The sequence below is a fragment of the Triturus cristatus genome, chromosome 3_2 (genome assembly GCF_964204655.1).
Source record: "Triturus cristatus chromosome 3_2, aTriCri1.1, whole genome shotgun sequence".
Classification (NCBI taxonomy): domain Eukaryota; kingdom Metazoa; phylum Chordata; class Amphibia; order Caudata; family Salamandridae; genus Triturus; species Triturus cristatus.
The window spans coordinates 603413086-603430118 of NC_140584.1; the positions used below are offsets into that span (position 1 = coordinate 603413086).

The 17033-nt window shown below is 42.3% G+C and overlaps 1 protein-coding gene across 8 annotated transcripts in view; it reads left to right on the forward strand.

The window, feature by feature from the left end:
* Window positions 1-17033, forward strand: part of ADGRB2 (adhesion G protein-coupled receptor B2) — a 1096893-nt gene that overhangs the window by 970133 nt on the left and 109727 nt on the right. For 7 of the 8 annotated variants that reach the window (XM_085648478.1, XM_085648471.1, XM_085648472.1 and 4 more), the window contains one exon: window positions 10183-10278. The exons of the other annotated variant lie outside the window; for it this stretch is intronic. In XM_085648478.1, the coding sequence (XP_085504604.1) occupies window positions 10183-10278 (96 nt within the window). The remainder of the gene's footprint in view (window positions 1-10182; window positions 10279-17033) is intronic. 8 annotated transcript variants of the gene reach the window in all.

Genomic DNA, 17033 nt, shown 5'->3' on the forward strand with positions numbered 1-17033 from the left:
AAGAGTTCTCTTTTGGAATTAGGTATTGCAAGCTTGGCACAATCACTGCTTTTGCTACAAGCCTTACAGTTTTTACAACATCTAAATCCTGGTTGACCCTTGTCACTCCCCCTTCCAATTCCTGTGACATGATTGTGGCTGACATCATCTCGCAAGGAACGACTTTTCCTAAAGGTGATCTGAGGATTACTTCTCAGGTTGTTCTTCAAATTGTCATCAGTTAATAACACATGCCAGTGTTTGTTGAATATCCTTTGAACCTCATGTGCCTGACCAGAGAAGGTGGTTATAAATCTCAGGCTTTCACCCTCATCCTCCTTTCTACTCGGATGTAACAGCTCATTTCTAGTGACACTTTCTACTCTCTTACTGGCTGTTGTGATGGTCTTCTGGCTATAACCTCGCTCTCTGAAACGTTTACACATAATAGCTTTTTTGGCTAAAAGTAAGACTTCTGTATTACAATTGCGTTTAGCACACAGTAATTCCCCATAAGGGATGCTATAGATGAGGTTGTAGGGATGCGAGCTAGTGGCACTTAAAATACTGTTCCCTGCCGTTTTCTTTCTGAACAGTTTCGCTTCTAGTGTCTTACCTCTCACCTCTATATTGACATTCAGAAATTCAATTGAGTTTTTACTGATATGGTCAGTGAAGGTGAGATTATGTGTATTCACATTAAGTTTCTTTACAAAATATCTGGCTGATTCTACATCACCACTCCAAATGAAACAAGCATTGGCATAGGCAATAGGTCTTGCCTTTGGGACCTTTTAAGTGTTTAGCAAGAGCTATTGGCAATGCCAATGTGTTAAAGTTAGGTTGTAGAAAAGTGTGGCTTCTGTCTAGCATATCGAAAAATTGTAATAAATAAAAACAATAAAAATGTGTTGGTTCCTCTGGTCCACTTCGTAAATGGAAAGCCTGACATTGTCCTTCTGGCTTCTGCTTATGTTACAGTTCACTGGTGTACATTAGTGTAAAAATTGGTGGTGCAACAGCAAAATTAAATATTGTGTGTTGAAGCGCTCCATTACATTGGATTGTGGCTGTTCTTGCCCAACTCATCCAATTCTGCAGCCAGTGCACATATTTTTAGTCGCCCTCATTGTTTGTTTATTTATTTAATTTATGTATTTTAAACTTATAAAACCTGGCATGACTTTTTCTGTGAACCCATGAAGCCTACTGCACCTACCATTGGCTTTACACCTTATCCAGGGCCACTGCAATTGTGTGACGGAAGAGGACAAAATTATGTGGCAGGGTTGCACAAATTATACAGCAAGAAAAGGCAAATTATGCAGCATAATTCGGCACATTTTATCATGGTTTTACTTCAATACTTGTACACCTGGCAATAGTGTCTGGGAATAGGGTGCACATTATTAGTTACAATTTAACACCCAAATACAGCAATAAGGAACTTAAAAATGCCAGTCAAATCTAGCTAAAAGCATTCCGGTGCATGCGCAGGAATTCGAGTCGCTATAGGTTTTATAACTTTTCATCAGTTTGAAACATAAATCTGCAGATGATGGATGACGTGGCAAATACAAAATTATGCGAAATTCGCCATGGTAGCAGAACCGCATAATTCCAGTGGCCTGACCTTACCCACTACCATACTTTTCAAGGGCAGAGTTAAGGAGGCATAGCTGGGGAGGAGGGGAGAGAAATGCCCTGACGTGAAAGAGGGGTGTAGAGAGGGAACGCAGGGGAAATGAGGGAGTGAGAAAGAAGGAGTAGCAGCGTCTGGGTGTCAGAGAGAGGGCTAGTAGACGGGCGAGGAGAGAGAACAGTACTCTCCCACTGTGACATGGAGAGCAGGAGCGACGGGTAGTAGATGGGATGTTAGAGCGCGAGGGAGAATTTGAGAACGGGATAATTAGTAATAGAGAGACAAAAGAAACAAAAGGGTTAGATTAGATAGAATGAGAGGGTGAGAGGGAGAACAGTATAAAGTTGATGTGATAGAAAGAGGGAGAAAGGGGTAGCAGAGAGGATGGAGAGAGAGAGACAATGAGAGAAAGACTGAGCGGAGACTGAGCGGAGAGGGGTAGATGGGATGGGAGAGAGAGGCAAATATGGTGGATGGCAGGAGCCGTGAGAGAACGAGGACAGAGACTAAAGTGAGGGCACAAAGGAGGACAGAGAATGAGGGGAGCAGAGAAAAAGAAATGCAGACTGTTACTGTCAAAGGAAGGAAGGAAGGACAGATGGGCTAGCGGAGGGGGAGACAGAGGGCAGAGAGAAAGAGAAGAGGGCAGTGAGTGAAGGCGGGGCGGGGGGTCGGTCAGAGGGAGCCTGGCAGATGAGCTGGGGGAGAGAGTGAGAGGGACGGCAGGATGGGAGAGAGAGGGTGAGGGAGATGATAGGATGGGAGAGAGAGGGTGAGAGGGATGACAGGATGGGTGAGAGAGATAGTAGGATGGGAGAGAGAGGGTGAGAGAGATGGCAGGGTGGAAGAGAGAGGGTGAGAGAGATTGCAGGATGGGAGAGAGAGGGTGAGAGATGGGAGTATGGGAGATGGGGTGAGGGAGACGGCAGGATGGGAGAGGGTGTCAGACAGACAGCGAGGGAGTGTGAGGAGGCACCGGCGGATAGGAGTGGGAGAAGCAGTGACACTGTTACGGACAGAGTGAGTGAAGGAGGGAGAGAGTGACGGGAGGGAGGAATGGCCGCGATTACTGACACTTCAGGGGAGAGGGTGCGTTAGGAGAGCAGAGAGTGACAATGTCAACAAAGGATGGAAGGGCATGAAGAAAGGTGACGCTTGCAGAGGTGACAGGGAGAGAAGAATAGAGAGACAGCCATTGGGGAAGGGCCAGAGACAGAGGGTACTGGGAGAGAAAGGCGACATTTGCAGGGAGAGAGAGCAGTGACGGAAGCACAGTTCATTAGACATGAAGGGAAAAGGATGTGCGGTTGGAGGGGGTACCAGGTGCGGCCACTGGTTGTGGGGAGGCGAGACGAGGTAGGAACAGAGAGAACTCCACAGCAAGTGGCAGAAGATAGGGCCTGGGTAGAGGCGAGGAACGAGGGGAAATTGGGTACAGGCAACAGTCCACAAAAGGGCGTGAGTGCCAACCCATCCTGAATAACAGAAAGCAAGGCCCAGCTGTAGCCCACCCAGGCCGGTGCCAGCCCCAGGAGAGGGGCCTGCTTGTTTCTGAGAAGTGCTGGTAGTCTCACATTAAAAGTATTACATCACTCTCATGCGCTGGGTCAGGCAAGACCTAAAAACCATGGCAAAACATTTATAACGCCCAAAGGACGTCAGCCACCGCCAGGTTGATTGGCTTTGAAAATGCTCATTTAATAGCAGGGAATTTGAGGGTGATTTACAAGCTTGTGAACTGTTCCAGTGCTGAAAGAGTTGTTAAATGACTGCAACAGCTCATGGCTGAGAACAAGGCAGAGTGCATTTGAAAGGTTCCTGGACAGCAGTCATTAGGGGAACTAAGTGGAGGCTGCTCCATATTCCAGCCCTGAGCTGGGTGAGTGGTGTGTGTAGTTGGTGGCTCTGGTGCCGCAGCTTGAGCCATGGTGCTTATTTATTTATAATCAGTATATGAGGTGAGTATATGAGGTGTGTTAATGATTCTGCCAAAATTTGTATTCTTTTTTCAACATTATTATATTTGTGGGAACTGATGTATTTCTTATTCCTCTACTGCTATTATGTATGCTGTTTCTATGATGGCACTTTGCACGATGCTATATTTTCACCTTTATTGAAAGGAATGTGCTACAGTTCATTGAAATTTTTGTAAGCTGTAAGTACGATTGTTATTTGTAATTGTTATATTATTTTATGTGGCCCTACATCGGAGTTCCGAATCATAAAATATAAATTGATTGATCCAGATTGCTGCCTGATGTCATTTGTGCGAGCATATTATCTGCACAAACCTTTTCGTCAAAGAGGTAAATTCTATAAAAAAGTCTTTCTTGAACAGAGTTTATTCTAGGATAAAAGAAACAGGAATACATCTCCCACGAGTCTCATGTAGCATCACTGGCTGACAGTGGCAGAAGGGGGTCATATGAAGTAGCATTTCAGACTGCCCTCTGCGCCAGTGAGTTACTAGCAACAACCATCAAGTGGTTCTTCGAGCCCCAAAGGACAAGAATTCCATGTCCTTTAAGCATTCTGGAGGAAAAGAATTAAGAATAATTCAAGAGACTTTTAGGCGTAGATCTTTTAAGTACTACTGATTACCCCTAAATTAAGATTTTTTTTCTTTCAAAATCAGAGAAAATAGGTACTCTAGCAGAATTTGCTGCTGGAACAGGCGGGCTTGGAAACCGAGATATGCCCTGGCTAAGGGGTATGTCGTGCAGAATGCATTGCAAAAAGAGCCCACGGTGTCCAGACAAGCGACCTGGTTGCCCCTTGGCACGGAAAGGGAGACGGGATATGGGTAGCTTATCCGTGCCAGATCTCGAAGGGCACCATAGTGCTTTGGCATCTGCGTGTGATTAATGCGCAGCCAGTGGTATTTTTTCGATCAAAAGCATCCCCTCCAGTCTCCCTCCTTTGTTCAAGCCCTGCATAATAGCCTTGGTAAGATCGGGACTCCCTCCGGGTTCACAAAAGAAGAAAGATATATAGTTAAGGTAATGTTCAAAATACATCTGACGTTGTCTGCTTCTGCTGAGCCAACACAATATTGTTTGGATTGGCTGGCCTGCACAAAGGGGGTCTATATGTGCACCTTCCGGCTAGCATATGACGTTCCTTATCAGATATATAAATTGATTTTATGAGCAATCCAAAAGAAAATGAAGCTTGTGGACTACATTTTGACTGCTGTAGAGGAATAAATAACAGCCCAATTGTTTTTCCTTAACAAGCACGAAAGTGAACGCAATTTCAAAGCCAAGCAAAGTAACGCGGCTCACTAAGAACATCAAAGCGGCCACGAAAGTGATCGCAAGCGCGGCCAGCGCGGCCAGCGCTGCGCTTAATGCGCATGACGAGGAAAGCCATATGGCGCCTCTGCTCATAAGCACGCGCCCGCGCACATGCACTCACTCTCTAGGCTGGCCATGGTAGCATTTTTTTAACCCTTACTAAAAGTCTTGCCAGACCAGCGCATGCGCTTGGTCAGGCAAGACCTAAAAAATGTCATCAAGAAAACGTAGCCACAGGACCACGTTGTAATCAGATTCCGCCATTTGTGATGCCACCTGCTCCTCCCACCAGCCCATGAATACATTTGCATAGCTGGCGGCGAAGCAGGTGCCCATCGCTGTGCCCTGTGACTGCCTTTTGATGGAATCATCAAAAATGAAAAAAATTGTTTGTCAGACAAAATTCAATCGTATCTAATATTATTTGTGAGTGGAGAAACAGTGAAATAGAACGTGTCTTCAGAAAATGCCTGATGGCTTGCAGGCCTAATTCATGCTTAATAGTTGTGTATAGACTACTTACATCAAGAGTGACCAGAGTATAGTTATCTTCCCAGAGTATGCCATCAATGATGGTCAGAAAATGTGTGATATCTCTGAGATATCCGGTGAGTGCTACTACAAATGGTTTAAGATAATGGTCAATAAATCTGGAGGTGTTTTCCAAAAGGGTGCCCATAGAAGAGACAATGGGTCTCCCTGGTGAATTCAATGCATCTTTGTGCAATTTAGGGAGTAGATACAGTATAGGGATTTTAGGATGAACACATTTGAGATAGTTGTATTCTTATAAACAATGAGAATAGTACGCGCACTGCTGAATGGTTGCTTGAAAAGTTACACCTTTTTTAAGGTTTTTCCGTGCTCCTGGGTGTCACTTCTCTGAACTGTTAGTGCATTTATAAATCATGTAGGCTGCATACCACTATGAAATAGGGTGTGTCCCCTGGGCACTGGTTTGCGATTCCTGAAATTTTGTATGGTTTCAATAAAGTTACACCAATGTTGTTAGTTTGTATGTTGTTTAATTGTTCATCAAGAAATTCATCTTCATTTCCATGATGCATTCATTTTACATCGATCGCTTTATTGTATATCCCGATGCATTTCGTCTCTATGCCTTCGTCTGGGGAATATCTGAAAACGAATAATAGATGCGCTAAGCTCAATATGCAGTTATGTGATTATGTTGTTATTTTAAGCGTTTTAAAGACCATGCGGGGTGAGATGAATTGAATGGGTTATGCCCCTAAACTTTCAATCAGATCGGTTCTTTTATGTCGCTGGTGTGTGTAAGTTATTTACGAGATCGTTGTTACACGTGCTTCAAGATGGTGCGGAGTATTTTTAAGTTGGGGGCGTGTTTGTGAACTATTATTAAAACATTCGTGCTCGTTTAATCTGGTGTTATGAGGCAATTCATATGAAAAGATGGTGATGTTTTGCTAATCCCACTTATACGTTACACCAAGAGAGGAAAGAAAAGAGCTGAAAAGTTAGAGTTGTTCGCTTGGTCGCGTTACGCTTCCTCGCTTACTTACGATGTGAAAGATGTGAATGGTTAAGACTCTCAAGCCCGCTCGGTGTGGAAGCGTGCTGGTGTTGCTCCTGGCAGGTAACCGTGAGGATAAACACCGGCATTGAATGCATCATGGAAATGAAGATGAATTTCTTGATGAACAATTAAACAACATACAAACTAACAACATTGGTGTAACTTTATTGAAACCATACAAAATTTCAGGAATCGCAAACCAGTGCCCAGGGGACACACCATAGTTGTATTCTTCTCATTTTAACAATCCCTTTTCTCTCCATTCAATGAACAGTTCCCCAAATCTGTTATTAGATCTGGAAATCTCAGCAGCATCTGAGGTACAGTAGCAATTAACATCGCTGAGTTGTCTTAACCCTTCTGTTAGGTATTTGTTTTTATTCAAAACCACCACATTTCCGCCTTTATCTGATGGGCGTATTAAAATGCTGTTGTTGGTTTTAAGGTTGTCTAAAGCACTTGTCTGATCATTGGTTAGGTTTTTTTCAGATCTTTTAAAACTCCCTTTTCAAACACTTCAATTGCTTCGCATTGCACACTCAGTAAAAATATTGATTTTGGTTTAAATTTACTCCCATGGTTGCTGCCCATTTGAATATCACAATTTTGTAAGTTCAATAGTACATTTTCTTGAGACATATCATTCCCCTCCAATGTGAACAAAGTATGAAGAACCTCAATATCATCAATATTCAAATTGCTTAATGACTCTGATACTACTCCAGCCACACGTTTTGTATTCTGTGTATCAAACCATTTTTTCAGTTTCAATTTCCTAGAGAAATAGAATAGGTCAATTCTAGTTTGTATGAAGTTCAGATTCATAGAGGGACAAAAGGACAAACCTAATGAGAGGGTCTCCATTGCCTCAGAAGAAAGTGTCCGCTGCGATAAGGTGACAACAGTCATGCTTTCACTTTCCTGACCCTTGTCTTCATTCCCACTGGCATTTTCTCGTCACCTTTTGCTCCTCTTTTTAGCTTGTTCCTCTTGTTTTTCCTCTGCCTCCTCGTCACCTGCCCCTTTGTGTGCCTTGTTCCTGATAAAATTCTGTCCTGCCTTGATTCATCATCTGAAATTGCAATAAAAAAATATTTTTCATCTTTTGTGGGTCATGATTAATTTCCTGATTCATTCCAGTTGTTGATGCATCCGACAAGCTCCCGTCACTGTGGGCATCCTGGTTGCTTCCACCACATTACCTCCTTTATTCTCAAATAGATGGTCATACTTTCTATGGAATGTAAGAGTACGCCCCCCGATAGTCTTTAAAGTCTCTGAGGAATTTGCATTGTTTTTTGGCAGTTATTTCCTCCTCTGGTTTTTCCATACGTGTGGCTAGATTTTTCATTTACTCTTCCAGTGTTTCCTTTGAGACCAGTTGACTTAATTCATTAAGTATCACATCAATTTTAGCTAGGAGCTTACTCCTATCTTTGAGAGCGTATTTAACAAGGATGCGCATCATGGTAAGGGAACACGCCGCTGAATTGTTGGACCACTTTTCCAGCATCTCGGGGTCCGGATCCTCATATGTGGGGATGGTGAATATCCGGAGACTCTGAGGTACGCGGCCCACATCAATATACCTTTGAAGCGTTTCCGCTTCCCACCACTTCGAAAGTTCTTTTTTATGCAACTTCTCAAGTTTGTTATACAGAGTTTGTGTCTTAATTTCATCATTAATACTAGGCAAGGGGGTTAATGAACTTCCACTTGCCCCCATTTGGGTGAAGAATAATTTATCAGCAGTTTCCTTTCTCTTCGCTTCTAGAGCTGCCGTCATTCTCAATTGTGTTTTTATAAAGCATACAGGTGCTGGCTTGAAGATCACCTCGTCTTCTGTTATGTCCAGCTCCCAGCCCCTCTGGCATGCAAGAACTGCAAACAGGGTTGTCAAGACCTGGACTGGAACCCACTTACGTTACTCCTGGAAACGCACTCAGCGTCCTCCGACACCGTGCGCGCTCCTGGCGCACCCGTAGAAATGAGGCAGCCAAGGTCAATCACTCTCGTTGCTTCCCTTCACGTTAGTTACTTCTAGGGTTTGTCGGGTTCTCGTTACGCACTAACATTCTCAATGCGCACTTCGGATCACACTACGGACGGTTGCACTCGTCCTCACACCACGACCTCTCAGCCAGTACGGGGGGTCAGTCTCGAATCCTCTAATTACTTTCGCTCCACCAATTCCGGAATGATTTTGACAAGACTGTCACACGGGCGGGTCCGAGTTTGTGCTACCATATATGTATGTATATATATATACATATATATATCCTTTCAAAATTCTCCGCTTTTAGGCAAAAAAATACTCAGACACTCCAATATGCTGGATGAATTTTTAATGGCTAGAAAAACGACGCGTTTCGGCTTTTTTCGGTCGTTTTTCCAGCCATTAAAACTTCATCCAGCATATTGGAGTGTCCGAGTATTTTTCTGCCTAAAAGCAGAGAATTTTGGAAGGATACATAATCATGAGGGGGCTTGACATAGTAGTTTTACCAATGGTATGTAATATTTTATGAGCTTTATTAAGTGTGACGTTCTCTGGGACACAAGTGTTTATGAATCTAACAAATGAACCCATGATGGAGAACTGTGATCACAAGTAAGTATGATTTAAAAAAGTTAATGATATTGTATAAATAACGGTTTTCCCAGGAAGTACCAAATATTTTGCGAAGTAATGCCAAATTATGATTTTGATTTTAGCTTTCCTACCAAAATTGTGGGTGTTTAAGGATTGCCTAAATGTATTGCTCCGATTCTGGGAGTTAGATAAGGTATAGAGTCAAAAATTCTAAATCTCTACTTGTGGACTGCATTGACTATGTCTGTTTAGAATATCCCATTGTTTGGTGCAGATTCCTTTGCAGCCCTCCTAAAGTAAAATGTTGGACTCAAAAGTGTTCTATGATAGGTGTGACGGGAGAGACGATATCCAAACATTATGATTAAATACATTTTCCATTCTTGCACTCATAACGTCATGTACTCAATGGATTTGTGCACATATTTGTTCTCCATTCAAGGGAACAAAATATTTTCACCAGTAAATTTAATTTTAGATGGATTACCAGTTTATGAGCACTATCCAAATGGTTTATGAATAACTGAACATTATTTTGAGATTGCCAGCCAACAGATAAGATGGCCTATGACATATTTCATGCCCATTTCTTTTCTCACAAGTTATTGGCTCTGCCACTCTCCCTCTTTCTGGCTGTCACTTAATTCTGTTTGTGTGTGAAGCGTGCTAATAATGCAAGCTTTACTAACCAACTCTTTCCTTCTGACTCAACATTTTGTGACTCTCTTCTGTTGTTTTCTTTGTCGCCTTTACATGTTCTTTGCTGTTCTTCTTCTTTGAGCCTCATTTTATATTTCAGGGGTTTTGTCTCTTTTCCTGTTCCTCTTTTTAATTCCCATCAGTATTGAGTACTCTGGCTGTGTCTTTTTTTTCACCATCCACAAAATTATTCCTTTTTGCTTGCAGAGAATCTCTACTCTTCTTCTGTCTGCCTGTCTCTCACAGTATCCATCATGTGTATATATTTCATGTCTCATTATCCTTCCATTCCTTCCCAGAGTTGATCTTCCCTCTTAATTTCCATGTTTTTCCTCGCTTCTCACATCTAACCTTTCTCCGTTTTTTCCCTTGCTGCTTGTGTGTGGGGCGGTGCATTTCGTGTCTCATGGTGCAGTGGGAAGCAGCCCTGCGGCAGCCTGCTCCTCCAATGTTCAAAACGCAGAGTGATTTCCAGCCCGGCGCTGTCTGCCACCACCGCCAGCAATGCCATGTTAGTCTCATCCAGTTTGGCTTCTCTTCATTTCGCAATGTCTTTTTATAGCCATGACATGTAAACGTTTAATCCTTCCAACCACGGAGACTCCGTTTTATTTCATCATTAATGAATTTTTTCATTACCTTCATGCCTTTTAGCCACGTAGAACTGCACATTATTGGGACCAAAGAGTTTGTGATACAACTTGGTACACTGCTACAGCTCTGAAAAATAAGAGATACTGGTAAGGGCTAAACTTGTCTGCTCCTGACTCTGAAGCCACTTGTGTGACCATAGAAAAAATTCACCCTGTTCTCCTTGATTCTAACTCTAATCGCAGATTAGAATAATTTGCTCCTGATTGATCATACCTGTAACTAGAGACAAGAACTATCTGTTCCCTGGTGTACCCAGGAGGATCCTAGCTCCAGTGAGTGACTGTAACCATCCACTCCTGAATGACCCCATTCATGACAAATTCAACCTCTGATCAGAGACTAGATCCATCTACTTTTGATGTACCCCCTGCTGTAACCAGAGACTAGAACCACAAACACCTAATACCTGTCACTTGTAACCAGGTAGTAGATTAACTCGGTCATTAATGATCCCAGCTGTAACCGTAGGCTGCACCCATACGTTCTTTATCCCTCTTATATCAACTTCTTACTGATACTGATTTTATCCGGATGCTAGAGCTACCATTTTCAATTGAACTGTTCCAATCTCTTTCCTGATACTAGAATCACCCAGCCTAGGCTAATTCCTATTGTAAGTTACTATAGGCAACAAACATGCATCTACGAGAAATCCCTACTGAAATGGAAACTAGGCAATTGATGGACAGAAATCAGAACAATGTCATACATTCACCCCAATACAGAGATCTGGGCCTAAATCCATCGTCTTTTTGTTCACCCTGCCATTCCAGTTTGGACCCAGACATTTGCAAATCAGTCTTGACCCTGCGCCCAATAAGAACAGTCCAGCCTGATCTGCCAGGCCAAGTCCTCCCTGGACTGGAAACAAGCATCCTAGGACCGGTTTCGGGCTTTCAGCCTCATCAGCCAGGATAGCTTGACTCCAGTGGCATGGAGAGCATGGGGCTTGGCAGTTCGGTCGGGACTGTTCCCCCTGAGACACAATGTCAAGACTGATTTGCATATGGCTGGGTCTAAACTGGGGTGGGATGGTGAGCAAAAGAACGATGAATTTAACCCAGATCTCTTGACTGGGGGTGAATGTATGATTTATTCAGCATTCCGTCCATCATTTGTTTGCGTAGAAATTGAAACTAGGGCCACGCACTCCTGCTTGATTGAAGGAGTAGGCAAAGATTCGAAATATTCACTTCTGTTATTTTTCACTTGTGATAAGACTATAATAGGGCTCTCCAAACATTTCTGTAACTAGTGATACTTATGTCCAATGAAAAACATCCTGAGCTACTAGTATTATTGGTGCTGTAAAAGTGACCATGCTAGGAAGGGTTACAAAAGCAAGATTATTAGCAGTGATCACCTCAGTACATCAGGAAGGATTGCCAGCGGTAATGTAAAAAAAAAAAAGTCTATCAGTTCTGAACGCCTCATCATGGATATTACATACCAGTGATAGCTGCAATGGCCCTTACACCAAGGGCATGATATCATTAATAAATCTGTCCAAGGCCACATGATTTATCACTCAAATATCAGCTTTAAATATATTTTGAAAGTTGAGGTATGTTTCTCGAAAAATCAGTTCTTCACACATTTTCAGCTCAAATACACACTTACATTTTTTGTATGCACATATTGATTAAATCAGGTAAAAGTGTCTAATATCGTAGGCTGGGCTGCACCCTCTAGAGCTACTCTCAGGTAAGTGGAGACCCACCAGTAGTTGATAAGTTACTCTTTAGAGAAGCCTGGACAATAACTAGTCAGTTCTGATTGATCCCTTCTCTAAACTGATCCACAACCTCCAATCCTGAATGGTTCCCCTGTAACTAGGCACTTGAAACATCTACTCCTCCTTGAGCCTAAATTTGTATCCACGCTACAATTATCCACTTCTGATCCCACCAGTGATGAACCGCAGCTGTAAACAAAGGCTAGCCAAAATTAATGGAGTTGCTTTGTAACCAGAGTCTAAGGCCATCCACTAGGGTGATTCCAGTTGCAATCAGAGTCTAGAATCCTCCTTGGTTTAACCAAAGAAACAAACCATGTATGCTTAATCCTGGCTATAACCGTAGACTTGAATCTTCGGCTCCTAACTGATTACAAATGTACCTAGAAACCATAACTACTTAATTCTGGGTCAGCTCTGTTGTAGCCAGACAAATTAACTTTCTCAAATTTAGTGATTTTGGCTGTAATCAAGACCTAGATTAATCCACTTCTGCCTGAGTCCACTTCTAACCTAAGGCTTGAACCTGGCGGATTTCTGGTTTGATCATATACTAGAATTATCCTCTCCAAATTAGAATCTTTGACTTCTGGTTGATCTCTGTTCTAGTCAGAGGCAAGAACCAATTGCTCTGGACTACTCCCAGCAATACCTAGGTAATGTACCAATCTATTCCTCTGTTTTTGGTACAAAGGAGCTAGAAAAAACACTACTGAATGATATAAGCACTAAATAAAGTCTAGAACTATCTTCTCTTGGCTTCTCTCAGCTGTCACCATAGACTAGAAATGTTCACTAGTGAATGAGCACCATCATTAACAGATTAAAACCATCTGCTTTCTATTGACACACTGTACTGCGGAGGGAGCCCTGCTATAAGCAGAGACTAGTACTCTACAACCATAAATGAATCCAGTTGTAACTACAACCACCCACTACTGAGTCAGCCGTACTGTTAACAGAACACGATCTTTAACTCCTTACTGATCCCCCTGTAACCAGATATCAAAACCATGCATCCCTGGCTGAGTCCAGCTCTCCCAAAACACCAGAACTTAACTCTCTATATTGATTCCAGCTATTGTACACTGAGACTTGCACCACCCACACCTGGCTAAGTCTGCCTTTTCTCCCAGAATTGCACCACCCACTTTTGACTGATCCTGGACCCTTTTCCTCGCAAATGACCCACAGTGTAACCCACGAGTGCCTGTCTTTTGAAGGATGTGACTGGATACTGTATGTTTACTATCCTGTGGTATCTCTTAGAAATATTTTTTTTAAAGAGCTATACTTCTGGTACGAATTTTTACACACTTCCAAACAATTAGGCAATTTGTTATGACATAAAGTGCGTTTAATTGTTCATACAAGAATCAACCCATTTTCTCATACTTTTTTTCGGTGGAGAAAAACTGGGTAAAATATCAGCTTTACTGCTGTAATTGCTGGTCTTTCCAAACACACTCACTTTTCTCCACCTGGTTTCCATTTGGTGGGTGCAGCCACTTTTACCCTCGATGCACTTTTTTGTCATTGTGTGTGCGTATGTTGGACGTCATAGCATATCACCAACCATAAGAAACTCAGAATGTGCTCTTCCTAGGAGGGAGGCATGTGGCTGACTGTTGCAGGAGCACTTATTTCTGTTGTCTTCTGATCCCTCGTTGAGTAACAGTTTGGCACATCCTCATTTACTCTATTGTAACTGCACTTTATCATTTATTATTTCACATTCTCCAACACTAGATTCCTCTGTTACTCCCTGCATGGTCCACTTGCTCACACTCCGCTGCAGCTCTTGCGATTCACAATGAAGTGCAGCAAATCATTCATCCGTCTGGTCAGTGCTCTGCTTCTTGAATCGCTAGGAATTGTCATAGGGCATCAGTCCGCAGTCTTTCAGCAGCACTGGGGTGTGGTTGTCTGAACGTCACCTGTGGCATTTCCAAGCTCATGACACAAGCTTAAATTGGACCTCAGGGTTATGCTTTGGCTTTTATATTTATATTATGTTTAACCTTTTAGAGTATCATGGCGATGATTCGCCTCACGTTAAGTGTTTCTGCCCTACAGTTGCCTCCAGAGAGGGGTTAACCCTGTCACCTCAGTGAAACTGTAGCTTTGAAGACATAGGGTACAAAAATAAAGACTTACAGTACTAATGACCAAATAAAAATGGTCAACCTCTCAAATTCCTAAACACAGCCAAATTGACTCCCCATCCGCTTCAGATTCTGTTAAACAAGATTTCAAACATATTTATGGGCACGTGATTGAGACTGCTACCAAGTGCAGTCTGAATTATGATTTCTTTCTGCGGTCTACAGCTTTTGCTATAATGTTTGTCTATATTTTCGTTCTTGAATATTTCCACAAGACCTTAAATCTCTTAGTGCTACCTGTAGCTGCTCACTCATGTGCTTAATGGTGTAACTGCAGAGAGATAAATAGGCAAAAAACAGTAACAAACAACAAAGGGAGAGAGTGGGACAATGACTGTGGCGAATTACCCTATCTCCGACAAAGAATCTAGACCACATCAAAAAGAGAGGTAACCTCCTAGGCTCATTGATTATCTTGTATTGAGGGGAAAGAACTCATGTGTTGGATTTTTTAGCAGGGTCTCCCCCACATATTGCTATATGGCATGATCCATAATCCAATCCTCGTCCGATATAGGTGCCGATATGTGGGTGAGCTAAACCCTACTTTTAGGTGAAGCACTGTTTTTGTGTAATAGCCTAATCTAGAGACCAGGAAAAGGAGGTTAAACTACGCCTAAGGGTGACTCCCTGAGAATGTCAGTTTATTAAAAGGGCACTCTTGGTATGTTTGAAAACTAGAGCAGGGTGTATATGTATAGCTTAATGGCTTCCCTGTCTGCAGGAAAACATGTTTCAGATGTTTTTAATTGACAACCAGATCATCCAGCTTTCATCAGGACCATCCGGGTCCCACAATGCTAAATAGTTCTCAATTCCTGTATTTCATTCCGTGGGTTTGCAGTTATAAAAAACAAACACATCATGGATTCACTCATGCAAAATATTGAGTCCACACTTTGGATGCCAATTGTTTTTAGGGAACCAGGAATTCCAGGCGGCGGCTCCGTTTGAAAAAGGGGTCCCATTCTTCCTGATAGGTAGTTATAGGCAGGCTAACCTCGGTATCCCTTTCGTCTGGAGGTCAAACCGGCACAGCACCTATTTCTGTCCAGTGACTCCTGCATGCATGTATCGGCAACTATACCAGCTGAGGACTTGATGATGAAGCGTGCTACGTAGAAATATATGGGGGAGAGTCAGTTAAAAAGGAAATTGGAGTTCTTACCCCCCAATACAGGATAAGCAATGAGTCTAGGAGGTCATCTTTCTTTTTGATGCGGCCACAAGCAAAATAAACCTGTACATCCCTCTAAATACGATGAACTCATCCAAGAAGGGAGAGGGCTGAAAAAACAATATAGGATCTGCTGCCGGTTTCCCGTCTCACTGCACCGTTTTCCTTTATGACACCCGAGCCACAGAAGAGAGAGGGGCGTGAACCCCTGAAGAGTGCTCCTGTAATTCTGATGATTTACATAGCTCCAACCTGCCATCTCATGGCAATATAGAACTCTAGGTTTCATAATAGCTTACGAGATTCATATTATATGATGGGTACAATGTAAAGCTGTAACTCAAGCCCACACACATTTGTACATTTATAAACACACATACATACGTATATAACTACACCCATATTGATGTTCTGTGCACTCAGGTCATTGTCTAGACTGATCTTCGTGAGTCTTGTGGGCTTTGTGAGGTATCACTAGGGGTTTTTGACATTTGAAAGGTTAGTTTGCTAGGGAAAGGGCAGGGAATGAGACTGTGTATCGGCTGAGCATTAAAAGTGTGTGGCACGATATCGTAGCACACCTTGCTTCGATTGTTGCAATCCACCCATTTCGTTCCTGTTCAATTATTTACTGCAAATGAACTTTAGCCAGGATGTCAGATTGGTTATTTAACCCACTAGCTATAAACACCACAGGTTTGGATATGTGCCATTGGGGCAAGATAAAAGAGGGATATCAGGTTTTTCAATGTGTTTTTTTTCTTAAAAGGTCAGAAAGTGCAATCATCTTGAATGTATTCTGTCCTGCACTGATCAACTTTAGTTGAAGGCTGGTCTGAGCAGTTATGTTTCCAAGCCCTTTCAGACGAGTGTACTATATGGTTCAAATCCAAAGGTTGGATTTAAACATTTAGAAAGCTTGGGCATGGTGCTGGCAGGAACTCGCTCTGTAAATTCTTGATTAAAGTGTTTTATCTTTCGCGAATCTAAAGTGCCTTTTGTTGGACTTGCTGTGAGGCAAGCTCCTGCAGGTAATGTGGCCACTTTCTCTAGTAAGCCTTGTGCATTATGAAATTAACTCATTTTATTATTGATTTCCCAGAATGTCAAGGTAGGGCATTTCATCTTGGTTTTTCATATTTTGCCCTCATTGCAGGTTGCTTACAAGTTGTCATTTAAGGTAAATTACAATGGTTATTCAGACGCACCATACCTAGAACTTTGACCAACTCTTCTGTGTTTGAAGGAGGGGCTGGTTCTTTTGGATCATGGAAAGTTGGATGTTAACACCTGTGACAACTTTATTTCAGGCAAGATTGTGGTAGTTGGGTAAAATTATATAATTACCTACTATGTTATAAGTACTTACTGATAATCCCATTACTGTGCTTTCTTTGAACGAGTGGTAGGATCTAATGGAGCAAGGAGAGTTTGAAGTTAATAACTTTGACTGCTTTGTTTATTTGAGGCACACATGCTTTGATTACTTCAAATAATCCATTAGGATTCTCTTTATTATACCTTCTACTGATGAT